The sequence below is a fragment of the Barbatula barbatula genome, assembly GCF_947034865.1.
Source record: "Barbatula barbatula genome assembly, chromosome: 16".
NCBI classification, from domain to species: Eukaryota; Metazoa; Chordata; class Actinopteri; order Cypriniformes; family Nemacheilidae; genus Barbatula; species Barbatula barbatula.
Window position 1 is genome coordinate 7,353,124 of NC_136779.1, and position 27,905 is coordinate 7,381,028.

At 38.5% G+C, this 27,905-nt stretch overlaps 3 protein-coding genes across 4 annotated transcripts; 1 reads left to right on the forward strand and 2 right to left on the reverse strand.

Annotated features, from left to right (window-relative positions):
* Positions 1–2,433: 2,433 nt before the first annotated feature.
* Positions 2,434–14,610, reverse strand: bms1 (BMS1 ribosome biogenesis factor). Of its 2 annotated transcripts, none has more exons than XM_079476772.1 (23): positions 14,422–14,610; positions 13,797–13,975; positions 13,069–13,259; positions 12,716–12,795; positions 12,181–12,369; positions 11,952–12,094; positions 11,754–11,875; positions 11,253–11,446; positions 10,892–11,028; positions 10,034–10,770; positions 9,364–9,465; positions 9,025–9,182; positions 8,863–8,944; positions 8,705–8,784; positions 7,826–8,035; positions 7,436–7,624; positions 7,138–7,318; positions 6,412–6,470; positions 6,156–6,278; positions 5,864–6,011; positions 4,009–4,184; positions 3,763–3,924; positions 2,434–3,006 (listed from the first exon to the last, which is right to left on the reverse strand). In XM_079476772.1, the coding sequence occupies exons 2-23, from the start codon at positions 13,973–13,975 to the stop codon at positions 2,779–2,781; spliced, it is 3,870 nt and encodes a 1,289-aa protein (XP_079332898.1). In that variant the 5' UTR covers positions 14,422–14,610; the 3' UTR covers positions 2,434–2,778. The 2 variants fall into 2 exon arrangements, with proteins under 2 accessions (XP_079332898.1, XP_079332899.1); XM_079476773.1 differs by having other exon boundaries at positions 13,797–13,980; positions 14,422–14,541.
* A 213-nt stretch (positions 14,611–14,823) lies between these two features.
* On the reverse strand, positions 14,824–20,157 carry mxtx2 (mix-type homeobox gene 2). Its single transcript, XM_079476605.1, has 4 exons — positions 20,074–20,157; positions 19,733–19,848; positions 16,026–16,198; positions 14,824–15,906 (listed from the first exon to the last, which is right to left on the reverse strand). The coding sequence occupies exons 3-4, from the start codon at positions 16,110–16,112 to the stop codon at positions 15,193–15,195; spliced, it is 801 nt and encodes a 266-aa protein (XP_079332731.1). The 5' UTR covers positions 16,113–16,198; positions 19,733–19,848; positions 20,074–20,157; the 3' UTR covers positions 14,824–15,192.
* On the forward strand, positions 19,502–27,892 carry LOC306905742 (zinc finger protein 518A). Its single transcript, XM_079476604.1, has 2 exons — positions 19,502–19,865; positions 21,478–27,892. The coding sequence occupies exon 2, from the start codon at positions 21,496–21,498 to the stop codon at positions 25,843–25,845; it is 4,350 nt and encodes a 1,449-aa protein (XP_079332730.1). The 5' UTR covers positions 19,502–19,865; positions 21,478–21,495; the 3' UTR covers positions 25,846–27,892.
* Positions 27,893–27,905: the final 13 nt, after the last annotated feature.

The window sequence follows — 27,905 nt, forward strand, 5'->3', positions numbered from 1 at the left end:
TTTTTTTTCTTCTTTTAGCTGAGCATGCACTTTATTTTAGAAAGTTGAATCTCAGTAGGCATCAAACCTGAAATGAAGCATCGAAAGCATTTCACGAGCACAACAGCTTGTCCTTTCAAATCTAGATAAACATATTTTACTTGCTTGAATTTGCTCAATATGAGCAAATAGGATATGATGTCACAGTTCTGTTTTTAATCAATTATAATCATCGCGAATGTAGAAATATAACATCTTCGTTTGCCAGCATGTTGTGAATTGTTACCACTGGCTCACTCCACCACTCCCTTTCAAAGCACTAGGAGATGACGTCAAATCAACATGGTGAACCGCGGTGTATGTAGATACAAATTGCTCATTCTAAGGTATAACGCTTCATTTCAAGATCTTTATACACATCTGAAAATATTTGTATATTATATGGCATTTCTATCAATAGATCCTCAAACAATTTACACATTGGACCTTAAATGCTTGTGGTCCAAGTTATTTCGCTGTATGAATTGAAATTAATATGACTTGAAAGCCGGCATGCAGCAAAAAACCAAATGCCCATGCCCACCACAAAGAGCTCCTTACAGACATACCATGTCATAACCCTAAACACTAATAAGCCTGCGAGGCTGATTATCTGGTCAACATACGATACAGTCTGCATGCTACACACACTGACCCCAGATATGAATGGCCAGTATTCGTCACACGCTGATAAAAGGCAAGTCATGTTTAGCCGATAGTCTTTACGCCAGTCTCACAAATTTCCAGCCTACAGACAGATTGAAACATCCTTCTATCATTAGGCATGTTCCACGTCTCCACGTATAAACATCAACACCTCAGTTTCCTCTCTGCCTCCCTGCACACTCAGACATGGGCGTAAAGAACGATCAGGTTTCTGTGAAGTGCATGGCTGACCTTGCTAATTTGTGCTTTGTTCAAGGGGAAGGAACTATTTCAGCTGGTGGCAATGACAAGAACAGTGTGGAGGCTGGCGGGGGTGCGGGGTGACAGACAGGGAACTGTGATGAAAGGCGATGGAAAAACATAGGAAGTTTCAGTTTACCCATATGTTTCCAGTCAAGTGAGAGCTGCTCTGATGCTCATCTGCAATTGATAAGACCGGTGTGTGTTTACGTGCGTGTATCTTGGGGGGAATGGAAAACGAGAGGAGTATTGATATGCCAGTCAGCCAATGACAATTAGAAAATAGTAACAAAGCCATTATAGAACAGAAACAAAGGCTTCCTGTCAAATCTTGATAAAGCCAACCAAAGAAATGTGATACCAACGGGCATTGAAGTAGCTAAAAAATCTTGCACCTATATCTATTACAAGATATATTCATTTAAATTCAACCAAAAAGACTGGGATGCTTTAACACACTTTTTGGATCCAATATAAACATTTAAACGAGCGGCTGGGTTTGTACATTTTTTACCACTGGATCAGAAATAAACCAGCATATTTATCATTGATTATAATAATTCGATTGTTATATTCAATTCAAAATAAGAAACATAAGAAATGTCAAAATTGAAGCATAGTTAATATACTGTAGTTTTGCTTTTAAGTGTTTAAAATACTATATAGTTTAAGATTCAGTTTAAGTGAAGAGCCAACAATATCCACAAGGTGTATAATGTATATAAGGCAATTATTACAAAAAGGCAATATATAGCAATACTGGGGTTCAAAACCAACAACTTTTACTAACCACCTTGATCTTTAGCCATCATAATGCTCCAAATTTAAACTTGCCATAGGAATACGAAGATGATACATCATACATAATCACAGCTTTGAAATGCTATTGCTTTTACAGCCAAATGGCTTTTAAAACCAAAAAATAATTTGATAATTTGGCAACCATGTCCGAGAAATAACTTAAGCCAATAGAACAGGACAAAATTTGTGAGTAGCAGTGAAAAGAATTCACCGCATTTAATCCTGGTAAAACTGGCATTCACAGACTCAGCGTTCCAGGTTATACAGGTCGAAATATGAAAGTGAGAAATATCGCTTAAATGCTCTCTCTTCATCCAAACCCAAAATAATCAAAGCAACTTACTTAATTGCCAATAAATCACAATTACACGTATAGAGACACTCAACGCACTATTGAACATCTGTCCATACAACCCCTGATGCTGAAACATTGCAGTATAGTTGCTATTCATAGGCTTTCCATCTAGCTGCCTTCAGCTCTGTGAAAGAAAACAATTTGAAGCTCAGCAGCCGTTGCTGGATTATGGAGACAATAGTGCACAGAAGGAAAATTCACTCAAATTTAGGGTCATCTTACCTGTGGCCTATAATAGTACATCAGATGACCCGGATGAAGAGGAGTCATTTTTAACAAATTGATGCATTTCTATTTTTGCAAGCATCATCTCACCTTGTCATCTGATTCTGAAGACAATAAACATTTCCTTTGCTTTATCAAGATATATGATTTTTATTTAAAAACCAATGCAATAAAACAAACCTAAGTGTCATTTTACTGGTTATACAGATGTTTCATACTGTTTCACCGATGTATTTTTTTTTGAAAATCCTTTTTAGATATAGCATCAGTTAACCAGGCAGTTTCATTGTTCTTCTTTATGGAGAACTAGTATCTGTTTTCACCAAAACCCATTTTCAGGTCCCCAGCTAGGTCAACAGCTGAACACCTCAGCCAGCTTAGAAAGAACAGCTGGTGTGAGAATTGAGTCAGTGGCATATTGCAAACAGGCCTGGAGCCATATTTAACAGAATCAGGTATGTGATAAGGTAGCCTCAGTTGTCCTTGGATGCTCCCTTCAAGCTGGATTTGAGTTTCTTCTTCTCCTTCTGTCCCATGGCACGGTAGATCTTCTTCCTCTCCTCCTTCTGTCTCCTCTGCTTCCCCTCCTCCTCGATGTCTTTCTGCTTCAAGAATTCTTTGTGCTTTGCACGATGTTCTGCTTTCGCCTTCTTGTTCTTGTGTGAGTAGACCGTGCTTAAAGCGTCAAGCAATGCTGCCACCTGGTGGACGAAATAGGGATTAAAATAAAAAGATGATGCATGAGCCCTAAGGGGTGGAAATTTAGCAAGATCACAGACATTGGATTGAATCTGAACACTTTTTAGGTTTAATGCAGATTAAAAGCAAAATGTCAGGACAAATGAGCCACTAGCAGTGGTAACTACAAACTTTCATCGTATTGAAAAATTCTCGATTTTGCTTCAGGTTTGGATGAAATAACATGATTTCATTTAGGAATTAAACGATATTTGTTAAATGGACTCGTCTGCTGAAGCTAACAGAATTAACTTGATCGGGAGTGACTAATGAATTTAGAGTTCGGGCAACTATAAAAAAGTGTTTTGCAACTGAACAAAAATTAAGCTTTAGGTTGTTAAACCATATTTACAAAACAATCTCCAAAGGGAAAACTTAAAGTCTTTAATAACTAAAGTATGATGATTTAAAATCGAACTCTTAAATATTTTGGACGAAGAAATGGATTTAAAAAATAACCCCTCTTTCCGTGTCTTCTTGAGGGCAAGAGGATTTCAAAGGAAATTGGTTAAAAATTGGCCAGTAAGCAGTCGGCGGTATTTGCCAGGGACATGGATTAATGAAATATGATATTTCTTAGCCAACACTCTGGAGGCTTTGCTTGCTGGATTAACTTTAAACTAATAGTGGATATTAAAAGCGTCTTTGTGTAATGACAGTAAAACAGCTCAGACACATGGCTTATATAACACGGAGACAGAAATTGAGACAGCTCTCACCTTTTTCTCATGGGGTTCTCTTATGACAGCCGGCCTCCGCAGGTCTCGCGGGGTTTTGCCTTTTGGCAGATGCTGTTTGGGTTTGCTTTTGAAGGGGAGGGATTTCTGCAGCTCCTTGGGAATGTTGAGAGGGTTGAAATGACGAACTTTCCTCACGATCGGCTGTGGAGGACAGAAGAAGAGAATGAAGGGGACACCATACGACCTAAAAACCCTTATTTTTAAACTTGGGAAGTGGTTGCTTACCTTGTACAGAGAATCCTTGTTGGGTTTGTTCCGGATGCCCAGGTCATGCTTCAGCTGCCCGAGGGTTCTCATACCGGCCCATGTGTCCTTTTGCCCAACAGGCATTAGCAGAGACGTCACTGGATTGTACAGCTGAGGAACCGAGACGGGATACCAGGAACGCAGGAACACGATATCTAAAACATGCAGGGGGGTCTTTTAACTACAGGGACTTTAAAGGGATAGTTGCCAAAATAAAAATGGACATTTATTCAACCTCATGTCCTTCAAAATTAATATACATATCTTTCTTCTGTTGAAAACGAACAGATATTTTGATTAATGTCTTCATGGTTTTGTGTCCAAGTCCTTAGGGCCAATGTTGTTTGGCATCACATTTTCTATATGTGAAAGTACACAACAAACCGGTCCCGTATTTACAAACCACACACACTGCATTCTATAAGTGAAAGTATCCCCCTACCCAAGAAAGAAGGGTCACATAAAGCGAATGAGAAATGCTGTGTCTCGTCTTTAAACACCAAACACTTTGTTTTCTATAAGTGAACAGACTCCTAACAAAGGCGTCACGTTTTTTGGGGGGGAAAGTAAACATGTTGTTTTCAATAAGCATCACACCGGTTTCCCCGCGAAGGCGCTCTGGTCGCCGTTCGTCCGGTCACGACTGCTTTCAGGGGTGAGCACCGCGATCGCGTCCCGGTGTTTCACGGGTGAAATAACAAAACGGGAGTGTTGACAGGTCTGTCTATAAGGGAACGGACTCCTAACAAACGAGTCACGTTGTCTATATGTGTGAAAGTACACATGACAAACCCGTTGCGTTGCATACACACTGCTTTCTATAATTGATGGTACTTGAGACAAATGCATCACGTTTTCTTTAAGTTACACAGGACAATCCAATTGCGTGTTTATAAGCCATACACACTGCTTTCTTTGAGTAAACGGACAAACGTTTCACAGTGACATTGTACCTACTTTTAAGTTCCCACAGCTCCCTGAGGTCTTACTTAAAAAATACCGATACTTACAATGTCTTTATTTGCAGCTTTGCCTCGTTAAGTCTGGAGGATTTCCATTGAAAACAAAATAAATCCATTGCTCTCGTCTCCTGTGAGGCTGGGAACTGTGTTCTGTGTTGGTCTGTGCAGCCAACTCTGCCATGGTGTTGGAACTAATTCACGTATGTCAATTGCGAAAACAAAAATAGAGGTAGTGCCATAGGTGGACATGTTCAGAAAAAGGACCGGTAATATAATAATAAGAAATGCTACCCAGATTTTAGCTCTCTTTTTAGCAAAACAGTTTTATCGAACACTTTTCCATATATAACCTTGAAACCAGCCTTAACAAGAAAAAGTCGTCTTAAATCAGAGTCTGTTTTGGGATGTCATGAAAATGACATTTAAGAAAAATGTGCTCTTGTTGCTACAGTACATACGCTGTTTAAAACATAGAAAGTGTGACATGTGGACTCAAGAGAAACCTTAAAACACACTTGGCAAAAAAGTGTCGACCCCGGAGCCAAAGAAACAATAATCATCTCATAAAGATTCCGTAGACCTAATAAGGCTTGAACTTACAAACTGCACGAACTGCGATTTTTTTCACATGCCCATCTCTCCAGAGAGAAGTATAATAATCAGTTATAATACCTCTCCATTTAAACAAGATGCTTGTTTATGTACATGGGGCCTTTCTTGGGAGTTATTACATTCGCAGACACTTCTGAGAAATAATGCACGGTGAATTAAGTCCCCGAGCACAGCTCATTATACGCGCATTTAAACGAATAAATACGAGGGCAAAACGAATGCAGAAAATATTTATAAATAGAGAAACAAAGATGACTCACCGCTCATCAGTAATCTGTCTTCAAACGTGGCTCTATAGGAGCCCAACGGCGTCCGTAAGGCTTTCTTTATCTGCCCTTTAATACCACTGACAGTGCGAATGGACGCGCCCTCGAACTTGGCTACCTCCAGGACGGTGTTGAACATTCCCTTAGAGTCGAAAAAAGACAGTTATAACCAAGTCTGAGAGGATCCAATTATTCTGAGAGAGCGCAAGCGTTATATTTCAGGAGATCCCTGGTGTGCTCTGCTACTACGCTGCTGAACTATTCCTGAGTCTGCAGGACTCCCTACCTGGACGAAGCAAGTGTTCTTAAAGATTTTATAAGGGTATCCAATCAGTTTGAGCTTCTTCACAATGGTCACTGATTTGTCGAGGTCCAGAACGACTCCAGTGGCAGCGATGCGGAAATTGGCCTAGGGGGAAATAAGATGGGTTGATTCAAAGAGAAGCCTTTCATCCGGCTGTGGCTATAGGGCAAGGAGCTTGAATTGAAGGAGGTTGTGACCCCAGCTGCTCGTTTGCTCTCGTATTATGCTGGGTTCTTACCCGAGTACCTGCAACAGTCTGCACGGCCAGGAAGCCTGTGCCCTGAGGTGTTATGGGTCCTGTCGAAATGAAGAAAGAGTGGAGAGTGCATGATGTGAAAAAAGAGAGAAACTGAAATGAGTAGTGCTGCTCAAATTATTTCTAGAATAATAATAATTAAATATTAACAATAAAAAAATTAATGAGTAAAATATATACTAAAATATGATGCTGCACTTATACAAAACTAAACGTAAAGCTAAAATATTTTTAAATTATGACTTAACAATATCATTTAAAATTAATTACATTTATATTATGAAGTCATCATTTAATAAGAAATATCTTAATTTTATATTTGATTTTGCTTTAAGTTATGACCATTTTCTCATTTTTAAAAAAGAATCTTGAAGCACTGCACGCTTTGTGTATACAAAATTTAATAGCAGTTTTGTTTGTCCTGCAGCCAAGAGAACACTTGAGAATTCTCTCATTTACTGAAGCACAAAATAGCAATAAAGTAATTCACAGTTCAGAGTACAGTAAAAAAGATAAAAACATTAAGAATATGTTACACAGTTGGCCAACATAAAAACTAATCTACCACAAATTCGATTGCTTTAAATTAATATTCAATATTGAGGGAATTTATATATTTATTCCGAACTAAATCAAGCAACACTCAATTCAAGACATGTGCACTGCAGGATGTATTTGAATGGCGGTGGTGTGTGTGCCTCATCTCACCCCAGATGGTGGCACCACAGTGCATGTGCTCAGGTGTGTATTTCAACAGGCGGTGACGTCCATTGTGGTCCTCGATGTAGTAGAGAGGGATGGTCTGAAAGCGCCTCCAGCCCAAAGACAAGATGAGAGGGTCGCGGGTTTTCAGGATACGATTGTGCCAGCGATGTTTCTTCAGACGCATCTGATGAAGAACCAGAATTGTTTACCATGGTTTGCCTTCCAAAGACATTTGGCATAGACTACTATATTAACCTGCAGGTCAATGAAACAAGAAGCAGTGGTGTATGTGACGGCTCACCTGCAAGTAGCCAACATTGCCCTCACTCGCTCCCAAACCGCCGAGAATGATGGGATAGTGGGGGTCAAAGTTGGTGACGAACTCGCAGGGTAAAGCAGGAATCTCCACACGCACGTACATGCCTGGCCGAAAGCCTTCATACTGAACCCGCAGTTCATCATCCACATCTTCGAACTCTTGTCTGTTTAGCTGCAGAGAACAACCAAAACGCTTCAATAACTTAACATCAGTAATACCTAAACAAAATGAACAGGTCTTAGCTGGTTTTGAAACATGCGCAATTCAGTCCTCTTCCTGCTAATTCAGTGGTGTATAAGACTCCCAACTAAAGGCACATTCTAAAGAGGAAAGCATTTGGTCAGTCAGGGCGGCTCAACGTAAACTTCTTACCTCAGCCTGTTTGTGCAACTCCTCCTTTAGGTCATCGAAGTAAGTGGCTTCCCCGTCGTCATATTCGGAATTGAATCTCTCCTTCAGCTTCCTCTTTTTCTCCAGACGCTTGTTTTTCTGAATTTCGTCATCATCATACTTCACAAGAGGAGTCTCCTCTTCTTCGGCATCATCATCATCATCGTCTCCCCCATCACCATCACTCCCTCCCTGTGTTTTATAAAGCACAACAGAACACCACAGAAATATTACTAATAGACTAATAGGCAAATAGGTGAATAAGTGTTTTGTCAAAATGTTATGTGATAATGACCAGTTATATTATTCGGCATGCTACATAGCTTCTTACCAAATACATATGGAAATGAAATATTAAGTGATTTTGATCATACTTGAACTGGATCACAAAACCAGTCTTAAGTAGGATGGGAATTTTTTTTTTAAAAGCCAAAAAATTAATTATTTATTATTCTATTATGACAAAAATCATTATATAAATATAATGTAAATATAAAAACTTAAAAATAAATGTTCTCAATATTTTGCCTCCTCAGATTCCAGAGTTTAAATGGTTGTATATCCGCCAGATATTGTCATATACTAACAACCCATACATCAAAAGAAATATTAAATATTTAGCTTTCAGATATGTACAAATCTAAAATTCGAAAAATTCATCCATAAGTTTTGTTGTCCAGGGTCACATTTTACTATGTTGTTATACTTGCACATTATCTTTCATTTTACTAGATTTGATATCCCTGTAAGAATAGATTATTAGTGAATTATACTTTCTTAAAACATTTAAAACAAACCAAGCAACACAAAGTATTCAGAGAGTTCCGTAGTAATGCATTAAAACTACTTCGATTTTAAAACCTCAGTTTGGTCCTTAGTGCCAGCCTTCGCTTTGTGAACCTCTCCTGTTTCCAGATCTTCAAAATCTCCATAGAGGTCATCTATAACAACAAGAGAGATTAAATAAAGTAAAGAATACACATAACCCCTGCATCTGTGCTTGAGTTTAGTTCTCTTACCATCTTCCTTTAGAAGCGTTGCAGCATCCTTGTCCTCTTCCCATTTTCCAGTCACGAAACAGTCTCTGATAGAGGCCAGCATCTGGAAACACACAGTTCCTCATTAAGAAACAGCAATAACCCAACACAGAATACAAAACACACATTTACTTAGTCTTTTACCTCCTCCTGGTCCCAATCATGGTTGCTGTCTGGCTGAAAGCGAGAACAGTCCAATGCATCTGCTCGTACTCTCTTACTCTTCTCTGGTCGACTGACTTTAAATAACCCACCCAGTTCTTCCTCCTCATCTTTAGAATCGTCTTCCTCTTCCGCCACAACTACAAAATAAGCATTAAACAGAAGCATTGAAGTACAACCTTTATGTCCGTCAAAACAGATATTTATTCAGTGACATTTACATTTACATTTATGCATTTTGCAAATGCTTTTAAAGCGACTGGTAATGCATTCAAAGTGAAGAAAAAAACGCGGAAAGACAGGGACCACTCTTGTGCTCACCTATGCCGTACACTAACTTGCGCAGGTTGGGGGCTGCACGTTGTTGTCTTAAATATGCCTCTGTTGCCTTCTGGGCCAAACCTTCCTTCCATCGTAGCGCTCCTGCAAGAAACACATCTCCATAAACCGAATGCATTTGATACGTTCGGAAAAAAGCTTTCAGAGCAGTAAAATCCAATAACATTACAGGCACAAACTTGAGCCAGAGGGAAAGTTTGAATGAAAAACGACTTAAGGGATCATGAAACGAGAGAACAAATAAACACAGATTTTCTTGAGAATTCTCACATCTGAATAAATAAAATTCAATAAGTACGAAATTTCGTAATAAATTCTGAGAATGTTAGGGGGAGCAGGCTGGGTGGTATGTGGCAACAGTAGGAACATGTGGAGAAGAGATAATAGATTTTGCTACACCATTTCCTTTGTGAATGTGATGGTTATATTTGCAGAGCTACTAGTGGGAAAGGCTGCATTATTTGTACTCTATAGAGTAAATTTTCACTTTTTGTGTTTTAATTTTCCTGTAAAGCTGCTTTAAAACAATGCAACTTTGTAAGCAGGAGGTCCTTTACATTATCACAGCCCTTAGTAGTCCAATCTTTTATAAAGAACATGTTTTCGGTTAGCTTTATTTGATACAAAATCATGAATTATTAATACACTGTACCTGCAGTTTCATAACCCATCTCTACATCTTCCTCTAAGTCCATCTCATCTTCTGGATGCTTTGATGATGTATTATCTTCATCCTCCATATCTGAATCTTCCTCAGAGCAATGACCGGAGTCTGGACCTGAGCCTCTTTTAGCAGCCATCTCCTCCTCTTCAGTGTCATCATCATCATCCTCTTCTTCTTCACTATCATCATCTTCGCTCTTTTCCAGCTCATCATCACTGTCAGCGAACGCAGGCATTTCCGCCACAGGCTCCTTAATCTTCTGCTTCTTCACCGGGGGCCCTGCCTCATTCAATGCTTTCTTACCCAGTGTTGTGTTGCCAGCTTCAGTTTCCTCATTATCATCTTCCTCATTCTCATCCCCCTCCTCCTCACTCTCGTCATTGCTTTCGCCGTCATCTGCCTCCTCGTCTCCATCAGCAAAGCCAGGTGCTCCCAGTGTTGTTTTGCCTGCTTCAGTTTCCTCGTCTTCCTCATTATCATCTTCCTCATCATCACTCTCTCCCTCGCCGTCATCTGCCTCCTGGTCTTCATCAGCAAAGCCAGCTCTTCCCAGTGTTGTTTTGCCTGCTTCAGTTTCTTCATCTTCCTCATCATCATCTTCCTCATCATCACTCTCTCCCTCGCTGTCATCTGCTTCCTCGTCCTCATCAGCAAAGACAGCTCTTCTCCGCTCTCTCTGAGTTTTTGCATCCCATTCTCTGCTCTCCACGGGGCTCTGCTTCCCACTAGTTTTTCAGAACATCACATAGAAATATTATAAACATTTTTGTAACATTTACTTTATCATTCATCAACTGTTTTAACATTCAAGTAAAACAGTATAATCAAACCATTAACAAATCTCACCTGTTTTCTTGTACCTCCTCATGAGTGAGTGCATCCGTCCCTGTGAACAGCGACACTTTGCTAGCTGCCATTTTTACATCCAAAGTGGCTTGTGTTCCAATAAGAGACTGAACAAGTTCAGTGGTAGGCCGCACCTCCTAAACACACATTTATCACACAATTACAACCTCATTTCCAGCAGATCACAAAACTCAAGGTCATATTTCTTGATAAAACAAGCATATTAAAAAGAAATCACTAAATTATTGCTCTGTGTAGTAAGCTTCAGTTGGCTTATAAACTAATGACAATATTTTTTCCTGCATTAAATCAACCATGTAGGTAACGATGTCATTAGGGATGTGCCGTGACAAATTCTAACCTGCTGTTGGTTGGCGTGCCCACCGGGCATGTCGATGTAGACGGCATCTTTATCATACACCAGTCCCCCGACTCCCGCCATGGGGGCGTAAAGCAGCCGTTCCTTTTCATTTAACGCCCTCTTCTTGAGCGTCTCTGGTAGGGGGCAGGGGTCTGGAAGGAAACTAACGTCCGCTACTGAGAAGTCCCCTACGCCTGAAGAGGAAGGGCAACATAAATCAGTGGTTCTCAAATGGTAAGACCACCCAAAGAAAAGTTTTTTCCTATTTCTGTGCGTTATGCGTGTTCTAGTAGTAATAACGTAATAATGAAGAAAATTTTTTGTTCGTGTTGCTTTTCACAAAGGCTGTCCAAAAAAGGACCAAATTAGCAAAACATACATAAAATGCTAAAAAAAGACCCAGAAAACATCCAATAACAGCACAGAAAAACCGGTTGAGAACCACTGACACAAATCACTGAACATCTTAAAAAAAATTGCAATACATTCATGTTGACTGACCAGGAATGTGGACCTGGCATTTATTCTTCAAGAATGTCCCACGCAGGTAGCCGTACAGAGAGACTGTTCTGTCACATTTGGGGTTTAACCTTAGAGTCTCTGGATCTGTAAGATCTTCCATACTGTCCATAAAAAAAGATTACTGTCAGTAATAGAAATGCTTAGAAAGATCACAAAAAAGACTCTCAGATGACTTACCGGTCAGCAACAACATAAGGATGAGAAGTTTGCCAGACAAGAGGCCTAAACTTGATGACTGAGATGAAGCGTCCCAGGTTCTTTATTTCCTGTGTTTGGTATTCTCCATACACCATTCCAGACAAGTAGAATAGCTTGGCTCCCTGCAGATTACACAGAAGACGTTCATATTTTGATACGAGACAACTCTCATTACACATGTAATGGTTTCTAACAGCTGTGAATATACCTGGTAAACCTCAGTCCAGAACCTGTGTTTGAGGCGTTTCTTTGTTTTTCTAAGCGTCTTGTTGTTCTTAAAGGAGTCTAGATGTGTGAGGACACCCATGATGCGAGGGAAGCCATGAACTTGACAAATGTTCAAAAACTCAAAGGTCTCCATTTCAAAGCCAAAACTGGCATCGATCAGCATCAGGACCTAATGAAGTTCAATAATTTCAGTATTGTTTACTGTACATTTACAATGATAAAATGTTGATTTATTTTTATATTTAATTATTATTTAAAAACATGAATATTGTGGTCAAATAGAACAAGACTGTTAGTAGGTAAAAGAGACAGCAGAAACACAGCAGAAATATTAAGCTAAGTACTTTTAGCTTAATAAACTTTTAGTTTATTCCCACAATATACAAGTAAAGGCTCCACACATTTGTAATAATTTAATATACATGTGTTAACAAGGTATAACTAACACCATTGTACTATATAACTGCAAGAATCTAACCTGGTCAATGTTGAACATTAAACATGTCTAAACTCACCAAGTCAGCAACCTTAGCCAAATCAATCATGGTGTTGATGTCATTGTTGCACTCAATAAAAGTCACACGCCGTTTCTTTCCTACAAAAAGAAAAGAAGTTGTTGTATGTCAGAAATTTGATGATTTGATTAAGAACATAGACAAAGTGAAGAATCTTACTCTTTCATAAAAATCATCAAGTGCATTTTTGACCACCCTAGAAGTGATTAGAAGTTATGAAAACATTTAAGGCCACGTTTAAAATCTTTCTTTGATCTATATGCATCACCTAAGATGATGTTAATATTACGTGTAAACAGGCCCTGTACATAAAAGAAAATACAGCTGTATTAATGTTGTACAATAAAACTGACCGGATACTATAGTCACAGGTCCACAGATGTCAGAAAGCTTATGCCGTGTGTAGGTTTTGATCAGGCAGCGGATGAGGGTACTTTTGCCCACTTTTGGAGGTCCCATCACAACTACAACAATAGGTGGGGGCTCCAAAGGGGTCCGGTCTACCAGAGGAATGTGATGTTTCTTAGTTTTTATGTCCTGAGTCCTAAATAAATGGATAAAAACATGAAATGAGATTACTGGTAAAGTAAAAGCTTACATACAGACTAAAATGTAAGATCAGAAAAGTGGGAAGGACACAATAAAAAACATCATTGCTAATTCATACACAATGTAATGTACGGTCACATCAAATATTTATAAGCGAAGCTAAAAAGTTTGGCTTGTGTATTTGATAAAGGGATACTACACCCAAAAATGAAAATTCTGTCATCATTCTCACCTTCGAGTTGTTCTAAATCTGTATAAGTGTTTTTGATCTGATGAACACAGATCATATATTTAGAAGAATGCTTATAACCAGACAGATTTTGCCCCCCAGTCAAAAGTGCCCCAGAACTGTTTGCTGTCGTTCATTCTTCAAAGTCTTCTTTTGTGTTCAACAGAACAAAGAAACGGTAAAGTATGGTAGTCAATGGGTGGCAAACTGTGTTTGGTTATAAGCGTTCTTCCAAATATCTTTGTGTTCATCAGAACAAAGACATTTATACAGATTTGCAACAACTCGAAGGTGACTACTGACCTGTGGAAGGATCTTGCCATTCGCACAGCTGACTGACAGGCAAATGCTCTTGGGTTCCTCTTGCGTGCATCCTGCTCCGGTTCGGACTCCTTCTCTTTCTTTCTGTTTTTCTTTTGTGCTTTGGGTCCACTGTGCTTCTGCTGGTGCTTCTTCTGCTCCTTCTTCTGTTCCTTCTCCATCTTTACTTTTTTAAAGCCAGCAGAAAATTAGAACAGATCATCCTTTACATTTTTGGTCATTAGATCGAACACATCTCAATAATACGAGCACCTTATACAACCCTTTTGAAAGCATTATTCATCTGAACGACAAGTAATGGTGGCCACGACTATCCTTTGAATATTCAGCATCAGTGTGGCATTATTTTCTATGCATTAAAATGACAACGAGAAGCTGAAGCTGCTTTACAAACTGAATAAAATTGACATGACAAAATGTTTGTAATATTATTGTTAAACTTCAAAACACAAACGATTACAAGGAAACGAGTGTTAATGTTGCATATTTTAGAAGACATAATCTGGTTATATATCATGGTATATTAACAGCCAGACTTAAAATACTGGAGACAAAATATTAAAGCAGCTCCCTCTATACACTCACGTAACTTAAAATATATGCTTACCTTCAGTGTTTATACTTAATTCTAAAACGATGCACGTATGTAATGAAATGTGAAGATGTTCATTCAAGTTATCAATCACAGAGCCATAGCGTGGACTCTCTCCACTGTTTACACGTGTGTTGCACTTCCGGTGACAAGCGGAAGAGGTTACGTTCGAAAATGTCTGTCGTGTCAAACAGTACTCGCCGTAAGGAACGATCCACATGCAAGAATGCATTTCACTCTTCGATGACTTTTCTCTTTCTCTTCCAAAACGTTATAATTTTGGATAGTTAAATGTAAAACAAAATTAAAGTAAGATAAAAAAATGTACTGATCTAAATAATAAATGTAGTTGCGTCGTCTCAACAAGATATGAAAAGAAATCCACTGACAAATTCATTCATTTTTTATATTTTATTTCAAATAAATAACAATAAATTAAACAAAGCGTCACTATACGTAACCATATGTTGAAATAAATATCCCAGCTGCATTGTCATTCTTTAAAAGAGCTAAATAATAAATAAGTCCAAAATTATTCACTGGAGCAACAGTATCTATTATTTCCACACTGCTCAATTAAAATAAATAAAGTTCATAAGATTATTAACCAATGTGCATGTCTGCTTTTTCTGCATAAGCTGTATTTCCACAGCATGCTTTCCGCACAATTATTCATAATAAATACAGTTCAAAAGAACCAACAAAATCCATCGATCAGTATCCCATGTTAAAACATGATGTTGTCTCTGCTGGTGAAAAAATGCCGGGTCATGGATATTTGAAAGATTATTGCAGATCCATCTGGCCATTTAAGTTCCACCAAGCGGGCTGCATTTCATCTAGGACATCCTCCAGACACTCAGGACCTAGATCTGGAAGTGGGGCCACAGACTGTTCCTCAGCAAGCATGTCCCAGGGGCTGTCACACTCAGTGTATGGCACATTCGGTGTGCTGTTTTCCAGTCCCATGTCCCAAAATGCAGAATCAGAAGAAGCAGGGGATATTGGCAGTGACTCTAGTCCACTAACACACTCAAATCGGGCACTTCCATGTGGGTATGGAGGTGGTGGGTAGAGGAACATATGAACTTCATCGCTGTAAGAGTTACCAAAACTCTGCGCTGCTGGACTCCATATAGACTCTGGAGAGGACTGTGTGCTTCCACCAGAACTCCAGCTGTCTGCCATAGCTTGGAGATCAACAGGAAAAGATGGAGAACAAGAACTGGTTCCCATTAGTCTGCTTTGTCTCGGCTTACCAGCTGGTGTGCTGTAGTCTCTTGGTGGAAAGGTAAAGTGCTGTGGTGATGTCTGAGGCATCTGGGCTTGAGGGATGCTGAAAGCCTCTTCTTGAATACCTCTCTTTTGTCCATTGGCCCCAACAGTGGCCAGGTAAGGAGGTAGAAAGGGGCTTAGGAGAGGAGAGGTGCTGTCTAACTGGGGTGAGGTCCGAGTGATTCTGTTTTTTAGGGTTCTGGCCCTCTTGTTCTGAAACCACACCTGGAAAACATTAAAATCAAATATGTTAGAATCTATTATATTATATTGACTTTTATAAACAGTTACAATATGAACAGTTAATTATTTGTCTATGTCAATATAAAATGATGTTAAAATACCTGAATACGTGACTCTGGTAGACCAGTGGCTTGAGATAGACTTTCCCTTACACTTATGCCAGGGTAAGGGTCCACACTGAAAGCCATTCGCAGAAGTTCCAAGTGCTCTTTGGTGAAACATGTTCTCTTCCTGCGGCCTGCAATCTTACTGGCCTGTGAGTTTCCATCTTGAGCTGAAAGAATGAGAAAATAAAGTTACACCAATGCACACCATAAACAAGTAATCCAGATAAATACCAACTCAAATAAAAAAGTAAGTTCTCACCAATGCAGTCAGACCACATATTTGGTTGATTTGGTCACTTATAGAATATAATTCTAAGGTCTGAGCAAGTCAAATTGGATCCTCTGTTACTGCTCCTTGAGCTAATGATTAGGGACTGGAGGCTGCCACTATTTAAACCCCCTTAGGTCCAGTGTGGGACGTCCTAACATCAGTATACTTTGAAGTTAAAGTGGGCTCTATATGATCTTTAATGGCAACACCTTTAAGTCACACCTTCGTACATGCCACACCTTAATTCACACCTCTTTCATCCACTTTCTATTTTGGTCATCAAAAACATAATGCTGAAAACAGCAATTTGCAAAAAAAAATATCAAGGCCATTTGTAAGACTGTTTGTAAAATAATCCTTATGATTTACACGTTTTAATACTTACAATTGTTAAAATTGTTTGTGAAACAATCCTTATGATTTACTTGTTTTAATACTTGGAATTGTTAAGACTGTTTGTGAAACAATCCTTATGATTTACTTGTTTTAATACTTTCAATTGTTAAGACTGATGGTGGAATGATCCTTATGATTTACTTGTTTTAATACTTGCAATTTGTGTTTGTAAAATAAAGCAAAGTATTAATAGATTTATACATTTTAAGAGTACATACAGAGTTAGCTAATAAATATATTTTCAAATATTTATTCATTTGACAGAAGCTTTTATCCAAAGCGACTTACAAGTAGTTTTTTTACAGTGGCACATTACTGCAGAGCAATCAGGGGTAAGGTGCCTTGCTCAAGGACACTTCAGTCATTGACTGGCACTGAGATTTGAACTAGCAACCTTCTGATCACAAGCCCAACACTCTAACCCCCAGGCCACAACAAACATCAAATTTATTGTAAAATTTAATTTTATGAAATCACATAAAATATAATGCTAAATATATTTTTTGAAATTTGTATACAATAAAATTGTATGGCATGTTTCCTGAAAATTGTCATTTACTTTAAGAAGGTTAAGGAGTAGTTAATTAGAAAACAATGCTTCACCTGTAATGTAATGATGTTGTTAATTTTATTTAAAATATGAGAGTATATTATTATTAAAATTGTATGATGCAGCCTACATTATATTTAATTATTTTAACTTAAAGAAAAACAGCTAATGTGGTTCACAAAATTGCAATGTAGTAACAAATGTGTGTTTGCACAGCTAATATGATAAAATATCATAAGCAGGTTTGAATGTTACATTAAAAGTGGTTACTATTTTGTTTGACAAATGAAATCTCAGTGGTTGTGTTGTATCAGGAAATGATATATCCTTGTTTGCACTAAAGTTTCAACATTTGTTATATTCTGTTTAATCAAATGAGAAAAGATGACCTCACGGGTGCGAATGGGTTTGATGAATGTGCTTTAGCCTCTTTGATTGATATTGCCCAATCAGTTTGTAAAAAGACTGCTATAGTGATGATTCATACCCTTTAACTGCTGTGATAATGCCCCAATTAATACGAATAGGCCACAGTCAGATAGACCAATAATCTATATTGACAATAATAAAACTGCAGTGATTAATTACTGATTTATATATCCTTAACTACTTGAAAACAGCCCAGATATTATGGTCTCAATAAAAAAAGAAATGCAATAATAAAGTTTGTGAAGCTTAATCATTGGTAGATATTTCTCTACTAATGGTTCATTTCAAAACATCCATTACCTTTAATAATTTATGATTATAAATAACTCCTTCCTGAATGCTTTTCATCCTATATTTCAATGTCAAATTTGGAAGATTTTAGATTGTATGACTGGTGTATAAGTATCAGCAGTGACACATGAGACGATTGGTTGATATAAGCTGGGGCTAACATCTGTATTCATTAAGGCACATGCAATATATGGATTCACATTCAATTGAGGGTTTTCTCGACTGCCTCACAACAGCCATATGTCCAAGGAGGAAACATTAAATGCAGTATCAGAGGTTTAAATGCAAAGGACTTTACTTTGGTATTAATATTCAGGAGCCTTTTTCTTGTTGCATTTAATTTCAAATACGTTTTTGAATAAGGTACTTAAATGCTCTCTAAGACCAAAGAGATATAAACATATACATTTGTAAATATATCAAATATGAAATAACAAAAAGAAGGAATGCATTATGAATTTTTGTCCCTACATTCTATCACATCTTAGGGGACCAATTTTGTTGGCCCTGATATTTCTGACCCAGAATTTATTTGATTATACAATAAATCTAACTTATGCTCTATTTGAGACAACTTTACATGAGTAAAAATCGAGCAAATGTTCTAAACAACCATTTTAATGGATTCACTGTTTTAGTCTTTGGACATGTCTGGTCATATGCTATCTAGGACTTTAAGTAATGAAAACTTGACTAATATTCTCATAATTACAGTTGTGGGTTTTTAATGGGTTTTGTTTTTTTGCAGCTGAGCACTGTAATATTTTAAAGAAATGTGTTGATTAACCTCAGTATTTAGCCTGTAAGATTTTATGGATCCCCATTTAAAAAAAACATGCCATACTTTCAACTTATTAGAAATTTCACTACAAACACTTGCTTGTGTCAATGCACACAGGGAAATAAAACAAAAAACTCCACTATTTATATCAGTCTTTGATATAAATTCATTAATAGAATTGAATTAATTTATTCATATAATTAATTGAAATAACCAAGGTAACCACTGACCACAGCAACATATCTATTAATGGGCTTTTCTAGCTAAAACAGTAAATGTTATCGGGACTTTAGGTAATATTGACTAAACATTCTCTCAGAAACGTTTTAAAGACGTTGGCATAAAACCATGTTCTTACATTGTGAGTGAATCATTTAAAACATTTTAAAGTGACGTCTTCGTAATTTAAAGGGGAGGACATATTTGGCTGTGTTGCTTCGTAAATATTTATCTGTTTAAATTCCTTATATAACTCAAAACAACTGTTTATATTGTAAAAACAACAATTGTAGCCTGCTACGTCATGTATGGGGAGATCATATTTGACTATTATAGCAGGGTCTTTTAAAATTTGTTACATTTGTTAGATAACCACCATGGAAGAAATATCACCATCGTTACAATAGCACAGTGATTCATACATCTATTTGCAGCATCTTTGGGCGCCAGTATTAATAGAAACGATCTGATAAAAGCTGTTGTAAGTATGTAACATTAGTGTGATGATATAGTAGGTCAAGATGGCGCGCTATGATCTACAGTGAGTCATGGCGTCCCTGGAGTCCACACAACAGCAGCATGCATGACCAGCTTTAAAGCTGAATTTAACTGCTGTTCAAAACCGACAAAGTACTACCCGGATCTTCGTTTACTTGATATAAATTAATCGGAATTATTTATTTTATTAATGCGAGTAACGTCTTTATTTATCTGAGATAATTTACTTTGGTAGAAAATAAGTATTATGTGTTGGTAAAGCCAACCTAATCAGCCTTTGCAGGTAATCCATATTCATCCGCTCTGAGTTCCTGCCTCACGCGCAGCGAGGCGAGCGGAACCCGGATGGAACTGTCATGGCTGCCGTCACCGACCTGCCAGTCTAAAGAGAAAAAAGAGGTAAATTTATCGAAACTGCTCAATTTAAAAAGGCGTTTTCAAGTTATCACGTATTCACACACCACACTATTGTAAGCGTCACTTTTCTGAGTGATTCGTCGTTTCGCGGACTTCTTTGCTTTTAATCGTTTGATTATGTCTGGCGTGGGTGGGGGCGAGTTGCTTTTCTGTTTATCGTGAATAAATAACCGGGTTATGGTTGAATTACTTCATTTGGCGTGTAGATGTGTTCGGAGAAATAGACGCGGAGTAGTCGGTTTGCATCCAGAAATGCACGGCCATAATTGTCGCGTTGAGTCGATTGACATGGCACTTCCTTTAGTTGCCTGTGTCATTATGCGTGTCCGCGTTGCACAAAGTTGGTAAATGTCAAGACAATTCAGACAACAGACTTTAACGATCTGCTGATACAATTTCTTGTTGTTTGCTGTTGATTCTTTGTGGCATGTTTTATTTGTGACAAAGTTTGTTTAAGCATCTATAAAGAGGATGTGATGTGCTTGGTGCATGTTAAGCCTGGTCAAAAGTTTGCCAAATGCAGCAGCTCTGGAACTTGAATAAACGTATATTTGGGCTTTTTGTGGCATTAATGAAAGGCATGGACATGTATATCGATATTGGGATCGTACTGATGAAGTTTACTCTAAAAACATGGGTGTACACTTGACATGTTATGGCAATATATGTATAAGTGAAGCATTACTTGATATCTTGGTTTAACATGGAAGTCTTTAGAGTCTTTTGATGTTATTTTGGCTATGTAATGTACAGTATTAAAAAGCAGGTTAAATTACCGAAAGAAAACATGTTGTACACGAAGGTCACTCACCATACAGGAATAAATGTAAACGTATTAAATGATGTTGTAGTTGACTGCCAAAAAAGCTACAAATAAGTGACATGTATGAAAAAGTAATGATTTAGTATATTTTACATTTAAATAGTGAATATTACTAATATTTTTAGTTGTATGGTTATGCCTATATATATATAATTGTATATGCAGTATGCCAATATTTAATTGCAGTGCTATTACAGTAACATTCATAAAAAAGTGATTCAGACTGCTTAATCTGTACAAGATGTTATTGACCACTTCAGAAGACTTTAACCATGCTTGTCCAGAAAAACTTACTGTTTCATTTTTTAACACATTTAAACAAAATATAAACCAAAATAACATTTATAACTGAATAACAATTTCAAATGAATATCTTGAAGGTTTATTTATATATTTAACAAATAAGAAAAAAAGTGCTGATGGACCAGTGTTTAGATCTTGGTCTATAGAGCAACAAACAGTTGTGACAATGAAATTATAATGGAGTTGAAATGAATAAACCTGTTTCTGCTCTGCTATCTTGACACCAAGCATAATTTTTGATATACTACTATTATTAGTGCTAGTCTATGCAGAAGAGACGGCAACTTATTTTGTGAAGGTAATTGTAGTGATGTCCAGTTTAAATAAAATTATCTGTGTCATAGAAAAATAAAAGCATAGCGGAACCCTAAAAAGAGTGGACATTTCCCCTTGAAGATAAGTAAAACTGCAGTGTGAATAATGTGGGTAAATAATATTACTTATAATAGATGTTTTTAAATCTTGCAGGAACTTTTATTCTAAAGCATGGAGGTTGACCTGACATCATCAAATGATCCCCCTGAAAGCCATGGCAAGAACCAGGATGATGACACATCACTGGAGCACATTTTGCCTCTTGAGTTGGCACATCAGCTTCCCGAGACAGCTTCTTGCAATGAGCATGCTGACCAAGATGAAATAGTCCCAGAGGAGTCAGGTACCGCTCATCATCACGCAGACGGCAAAGCTCCAGGAAAGTCTCAGTGTAAAATGCAACAGGGTGCCATCTTCTCTGGAAAAATCCTCAGTTTCTGTTGCTCTGAATGCAAAGACGACGCAACTTACAGCCCTAATGACTTGCTGAAACATTTTCAAGGTGCTCACATAGGGACCCTTCCGACATATCCGTGCGATCTGTGCTCATTTGTCACCAACGAATTCTCTTCCCTTCAGCGGCATCGCATCGGACATCGAAACACTTTAGTCACATGCGAGATCTGCAACGACGGGGTTCAGTATTCGCTTCTATGGCTCACCAGGCACTACACCAACTGCCACAGCCTTAACGGACATTTCTCCTGCAAAAAGTGTGAATTTTCAACCAGAGATGCAGGCACCTTCGTTCAACACATTCATCACCACAACGAACGAAATCACAAATGTGTAAAATCGCCACAATTGAGCCCGATGCAAGGAGAGCTTCAGAGGCATAACCTGGTGCACTCTGCACAGAATTCATTTCCGTTCTCTTGTCAAACTTGTGGCTACAGTGCAGCCCGTAGAGAGTACCTGAGCAAGCATATTACTGTGGCACATGGCGACGAGGTGGATAGAACAAACAAGTGGAAAGGAAATGAGGACAATTCTGTCGTGAATTCATCTGGACTAAAACTGTTGCTTAAAAAGACACCTCCAGGTGCAGCATCCAGAGAATCGCAGTGGATGTCAAAACTAAACTCTCTCCCTGGCGTTGGCCTACTCGATCATAACGGCAGATTGTTTAATCCTGAAAAAACCTTGGAGGACACCCAGCAGTTCCTCGAAAGAGCTGTTGGGGTTACAAAAGAGAGTAATAAATGGACAAAGTCTCCCCTTAAAAGTGAGCCACAGGGTTTGCACGCCATTTCATCAACAACACTGCAGCCAAAGTTACAAGAGCATGAGAACAGTCCTGGAAGAGAACTTCTGAATCCAACCAACAGTAACGGACTGACTGTTCTTATGGTGAAAAATAAAATTTCAATTCCACCCAACTGCACCACTAAAGTAATGGGCTTTAAGATGGTAGATGGTAAAAAACACTTGGTTCTTAAAGTCATACCAGCAAAACAGGAGGAATCCACTGAAAACGAGGTTTGTGATTCAGGCACCGGTGTAAATGAAGATAAAACAACCAGTAGTCCCAGCTCTTCGTTCTCGCCAACAACAGGATCTCTCATCAGTTTAGAGTCTGCAGAGTCAAATGAGACTGGTGCTAAAAAGTTTCTGAATTCAATAAAGGAAGAGTCAAAAGAATGTGAAAATCACACTTGCAACCATCTCTCCTTTATAGAGGAGCACAAAGTAAGGGTTAAGAAGGAAATTAAAGCCACTCCTGCCTATGTGAATGTTGACACACTATCTACAACATCAAAAGATCTTACAGTTTCCCTGTGTCAGAGCACTCAATCCAATGGGAGTTCATCACCTCATGTGGTGTCTTTCTGGTCACGTGAAAAAAGCGCTAGTGATAGCCAGTCAGCAATTCCACTTTCTGAGATCTCACTTTTAGATTCGCCAATGGCTGAAACAGAATCATCTAAAGATAAAACGGTAGTGTCCGCTTCGGTCAAGGATGAACCCTCTTTATCACAATTGCCTGATGAAAAAACTACTAATGCAATTTCCCATGCAAATTCGGACCATGAAATGACTGTAGATGATACCAGTACAAGCACTAATATCCACCAATTGAAAATAACTACAGATAAAATGTCAGAGGAATCGCTTCTCCAGAAAATAAATAAATATCAGTCATGTAAGAAAAATGCCGACCAAAATGACTGTATTAAAAATCCCGTAGAGAACCAAGGTAGTGATTTGTTGGCTAAAGACAGGCAGGATTCTGATATTGATAAAGTTCACATCTTAAATGAGACGACTGCTGTTAAGACATTTTCTATAGCTGGGGAGAATATTAAGTTTCCACCAAATTTTATATATGCCTCAAATCAATCTTCCGAAGTAAATAAAAAAGACACGACCGAGTCAAATTGTAGCCCGCCTAAAATTAGTTCAGGTGATGCAAAAGATTGCAGTGCAGAGGTCGAAAAGAACTCCCTCAATTCTCCAAGTCAAGAGGTCTTCAATTTTCACAATTATTCTAAAGACACCTCAGGCAGCTCGCCTGAGTCACTGCAACCTGAAGAAGATTTACCACCGATTTTGGAAGATGAGGAATGTGAGGATGATTTTGGTGATTGGAGCTTAACCCTTCCTGCATCTCCTCTTCCAAACGAACAATCTGAAGAAGATGACAATAGCAGACAGGGAGGAGCTAATGACGGCGATGCCGAAAGCAGAGAGAGAGAGTTAGAACGTGTGTCAGATAGTGATATCGAAGTTGATGAGTGCATAGCTACTGTTGATGATTCATTAGTTCCTGTGCTGCCTGAGGAGGAAAAAGAACTAGATTCTTCTGTGTCAGACACGAAACAGGAAGGCGGCACCCTCATGGGTGATAAAGCACCTGCAAATTTGAACAGCGCTGCTGTGTTGGGAAGGATACTTGAGAAGCACTCGGATGCCATCATCAGTCACCAACTTGAAAAAGAAAGAATTAGTAATTCAGCGCAAGAAACAGTTAAGCCGACCAAAACCACACTTAGGATCCTGCAGACACCTGAAGGAAAACAGCAGATGTATCTTCAATCATCAGAGACTCCGTATGCCGTGCCGGTTCAGCTAAAAAGTGGCGCGGGGTTCAAATTAATCACAAAGTCCTGTTCTCCTAAAATAAACGTGTCGTATGTACCTGGGATTGAGACACCCAATAGGACCACCGGAGTAGCTCTCACGTTAAATGGAGGGAGGATTGGAATGGCTGTGCAGAATTCAAGCGTGGAAACCAAAGGCCAAACATCTGCCAGCGGTGGAAATCGTTTCCTCGTCAACGCTGCTGCTCTTAAAGGACAGATTCTGTTATCAGGTGCTGTCAAGTCTTCATCAGGGGACCAGGCGAACAACACGCCACAGACTTGTTATTTAGTTCAGAGACCGGTTCCCGTCACCCCGGAGTCTGGTGAAAGTTCCAAGACTGTTCTCGCAACCCGTCCTGTATTAGCCATGCCTGTACAAGCAGCAGATAAATCCAACACCTTGCAAATTGGGAGACAAGCTTACTTGGTGAGATACATTTCTCCAGCCAAGTCGGGTGTGCTTTTAAATAACTCTGATGGGAAAGCGCCGAACCAAAGTAACCAAGGAAACGAGGTCGGCAAACAGAGAGTTTTCCTAAAGATTGTAAGAGGTCCAAACGGCACCAGATTTCTCACCACGGCTCCGTACGCTGCAGGCAAGAAACCTGTATACCTTGCCACTAGCTCTTTACATTCGCCTTACTTACTGATGTCCTCCCATAAAGCTTTCTCCAACGCGTCAACAGGCCTGATGTCTAATTCCCAAGGTCTCAAGCTCATCCCAGCACAGATTAAACGTGTTGTATCCCAATCAAATGTTCAAAGTAGAGGTTATCATAATCTAGCATTAAAAAAGGGATCACTCGTTCCCGGTCCCACCCGTCCACAAAGGAAGAGGAGGAAAAAGGCTTTGTTTGAGGATTTTACAGAGAGTGCTCCTAAAACAAGGAGAATCTCTAACAAGTCTTCAGCCGAGAAAGACACTACCTCAATTTGGGAGCCCGCCGCGAAGGACGTGGAGAGAATGCTGAGGCTCTGTCCCTTTAGTCCACTTCAAGAAATCAAATGTCCACGTCGAAACCAGCCTGTGGTTGTGCTGAACCACCCTGATGCAGACATCCCTGAGGTCGCCAGCATCATGAGGTCAGTGAACAAGTACAAAGGGGAGGTTCACAAAGTGGTGCTATCGCAAAGTACAGTTAAAGCCCTTTCTGAGCTGAGTGGACTTTTAAAGCAGTATGCTTCCAGCAGCAACGCCGGTGCAAGACCCAGGCCGGTAGGACGCACCGTTGCGGAGAGATTCATTTTGAAACTAAAGTTAAAAAAGACTAGCAGAAATAAATATGAGGTTGTCAGGTCCTCATCTGCCGGCTCAGAGCAGCAGTTGACATTTTGTTGCTGGTTTTGTGGTCGAGTCTTCAGCAACCAAGAGGACTGGATCGGCCATGGTCAACGGCATCTTATGGAAGCGACAAGAGACTGGAATAAGCTGTTCTAATACAACTACAGAGCCCCTGGATTGTGCTTAAATGCCATTGTAGAAAACTGTTTTTATTATTGTTTCCTTTTTTAATAGTACAGCAAGATACAGTTAACCTGTCAATATTATTTTTCCATAGATTTTCTCCAGAAGCTTTTAAAAGGTATAATGTAATAGAGGAGAGTTTGGTACCTGCAACCAGTTTGTATGTAAATAATTTTAACCCTTGTATATTTAAATGGAAAGTTTTGAGTATGTATAGAACGGAACTGTGAAAACTGGACACACTGTATGTTTTTTGGTGCACGCAGGAAGATCACTGGTATGAAAAGAAGGTGCTGTCTCTTATAGACCTCTTTTAATGCAGACAATTGAACAGATTTCTCAGGTAATTCCATAATCTTTGAATGAATGGTCCACAAAGACTTGTCTTCATTATGAAGCTGTGTTTTATTGTAGATCCAAATGGCATACCTACATTGTAAAAGATCACAGAATCTATTGAACACGTTTGGATTTCCCATTAATGTCTTTGGGTGTAGAATTGTTCAGAATGAAAAAAAAAGAAAAAATTTAAAAGAAAAATCTTTTAAATGGTGGTAAAAGATTTGGGAATTGTGACAAACATGACTAAAATCGAACCAACCGGTTCCTGTGGAAGCCACCCTTTTAAAACTATTACGTCTCCTTCGAGGTGGTCTGCCATTAGTACACTTTTTCCCGATGTTCTCATTTTGTTGTTTGGATTTACGCTTTCCTGGTGCCATGCATCTCCCTTCGTTACATCAACAAAGACCCCGGGTCATTTTAGTAGCAATAATGGACTTTATAATAAGTGTAAAAGTTTTCTCTGTAAACATGTTGCTCTGAAGCCACATCTGTTAGTTATCACTTTAGTTGTTTTCTCAGTGTGTCTCCTGTTTTCAAATGAAGAAATGCACCTGTACGTGTATGATTATGCTTTACTTAAACATTTAACAGGATGTATTGAGATGCAAGCCAACAAACCTCAAATAGCCATCCAAACACTAACTGTATTTTCATTTTCTGTGATACTTGAGTGCCTCTTTCTGCCTCAAAGTTTTGAAAAGAGGGTCTTTTCATGGTAAAGTCCAGAATTGTAAGATTATTTTGCGCTTAGTGGAGTTCAATTCTTTGGTAGAGTTCATTGATATTTGTTTTTGATTGACTTGTTAAATATTTATATTAAAAGTTGTGATTCATTCGGAGACTCCCTAAAACAGTGTGTTCTGATAAATTTTAGTTATCGGTAGCACCAATATCAAGTTCTCAGTCGCACCATGTAATAATCAATAATCCATAAAACAGCCGGCTTAAGTATTACTTAAATTATTTGAAGGTTATTGCAATTATTTGCAATTTTTCAGAATGTGCCAAATTAGATTTTTCCCCCTCTGTATTGATTCTGGATAGACAACTCATAAGTAATCTGATGCTACACTATAATCTCATTTAGATCTTAATTTAAGGAGAGATGTTTTAATAGGTTGGCCAGTAAATCTTTATACATGGTGCTTGATAGTGTCAATGCTTTGATGGCAGAGAGGTAATAATCCGTCCTTCATTTCATAGTGTTCAGTGTTTTTATAGTTATAGAATGTATCGGTGGTCATTCCCTAAAGCGTTGCTTTCCTGTTTGACAGTTAATATTGCATCTAACCAAGTTGCAACTTTGTGTTATTGGACTAGAAAGTTTTGACTTAGTTTTATTAATGTTTACTGTTTCTCACCATCATTGTGACATGACAATCTCTGTTATAAAAGTGGAATTGTTTATGCAAACCATAACAGTTGACTAATAGCTCGAATGGCCCAGCTATAGACTAGTAATGTGTCATGTCACCTGTCAACCAAATAATGTTTGTCCTGAGTCAAAAATAAGTCTTTCCTTCTGGGTGTTATGCCCATGTCGCAGGTTTTATTGGGATCTGAGAGACAAGTTTATTTTTTTATGCTAAGTGCCTAAAATGTGATGCACCAGGTTCACACTATATATTGTACTGTATTTACCTCTTTGCAGTTCCTTCTTTAATAAATGTAAATATCTTTGAACAAGA

Coding starts and splice junctions, on each gene's coding strand:
- LOC306905742 (XM_079476604.1), top strand. CDS start 21,496: ATGGAGGTTGACCTGACATCATCAAATGATCCCCCTGAAAGCCATGGC.
- bms1 (XM_079476772.1), bottom strand. CDS start 13,975: ATGGAGAAGGAACAGAAGAAGGAGCAGAAGAAGCACCAGCAGAAGCAC. Junction 6,471..7,137: donor CTGTGGTGCCACCATCTGGG/GTGAGATGAGGC, acceptor TCATTTCGACAG/GACCCATAACACCTCAGGGC. Junction 3,925..4,008: donor ACAAGGATTCTCTGTACAAG/GTAAGCAACCAC, acceptor TGTCCTCCACAG/CCGATCGTGAGGAAAGTTCG.
- mxtx2 (XM_079476605.1), bottom strand. CDS start 16,112: ATGGCTTTCAGTGTGGACCCTTACCCTGGCATAAGTGTAAGGGAAAGT. Junction 15,907..16,025: donor TACCAGAGTCACGTATTCAG/GTATTTTAACAT, acceptor AATGTTTTCCAG/GTGTGGTTTCAGAACAAGAG.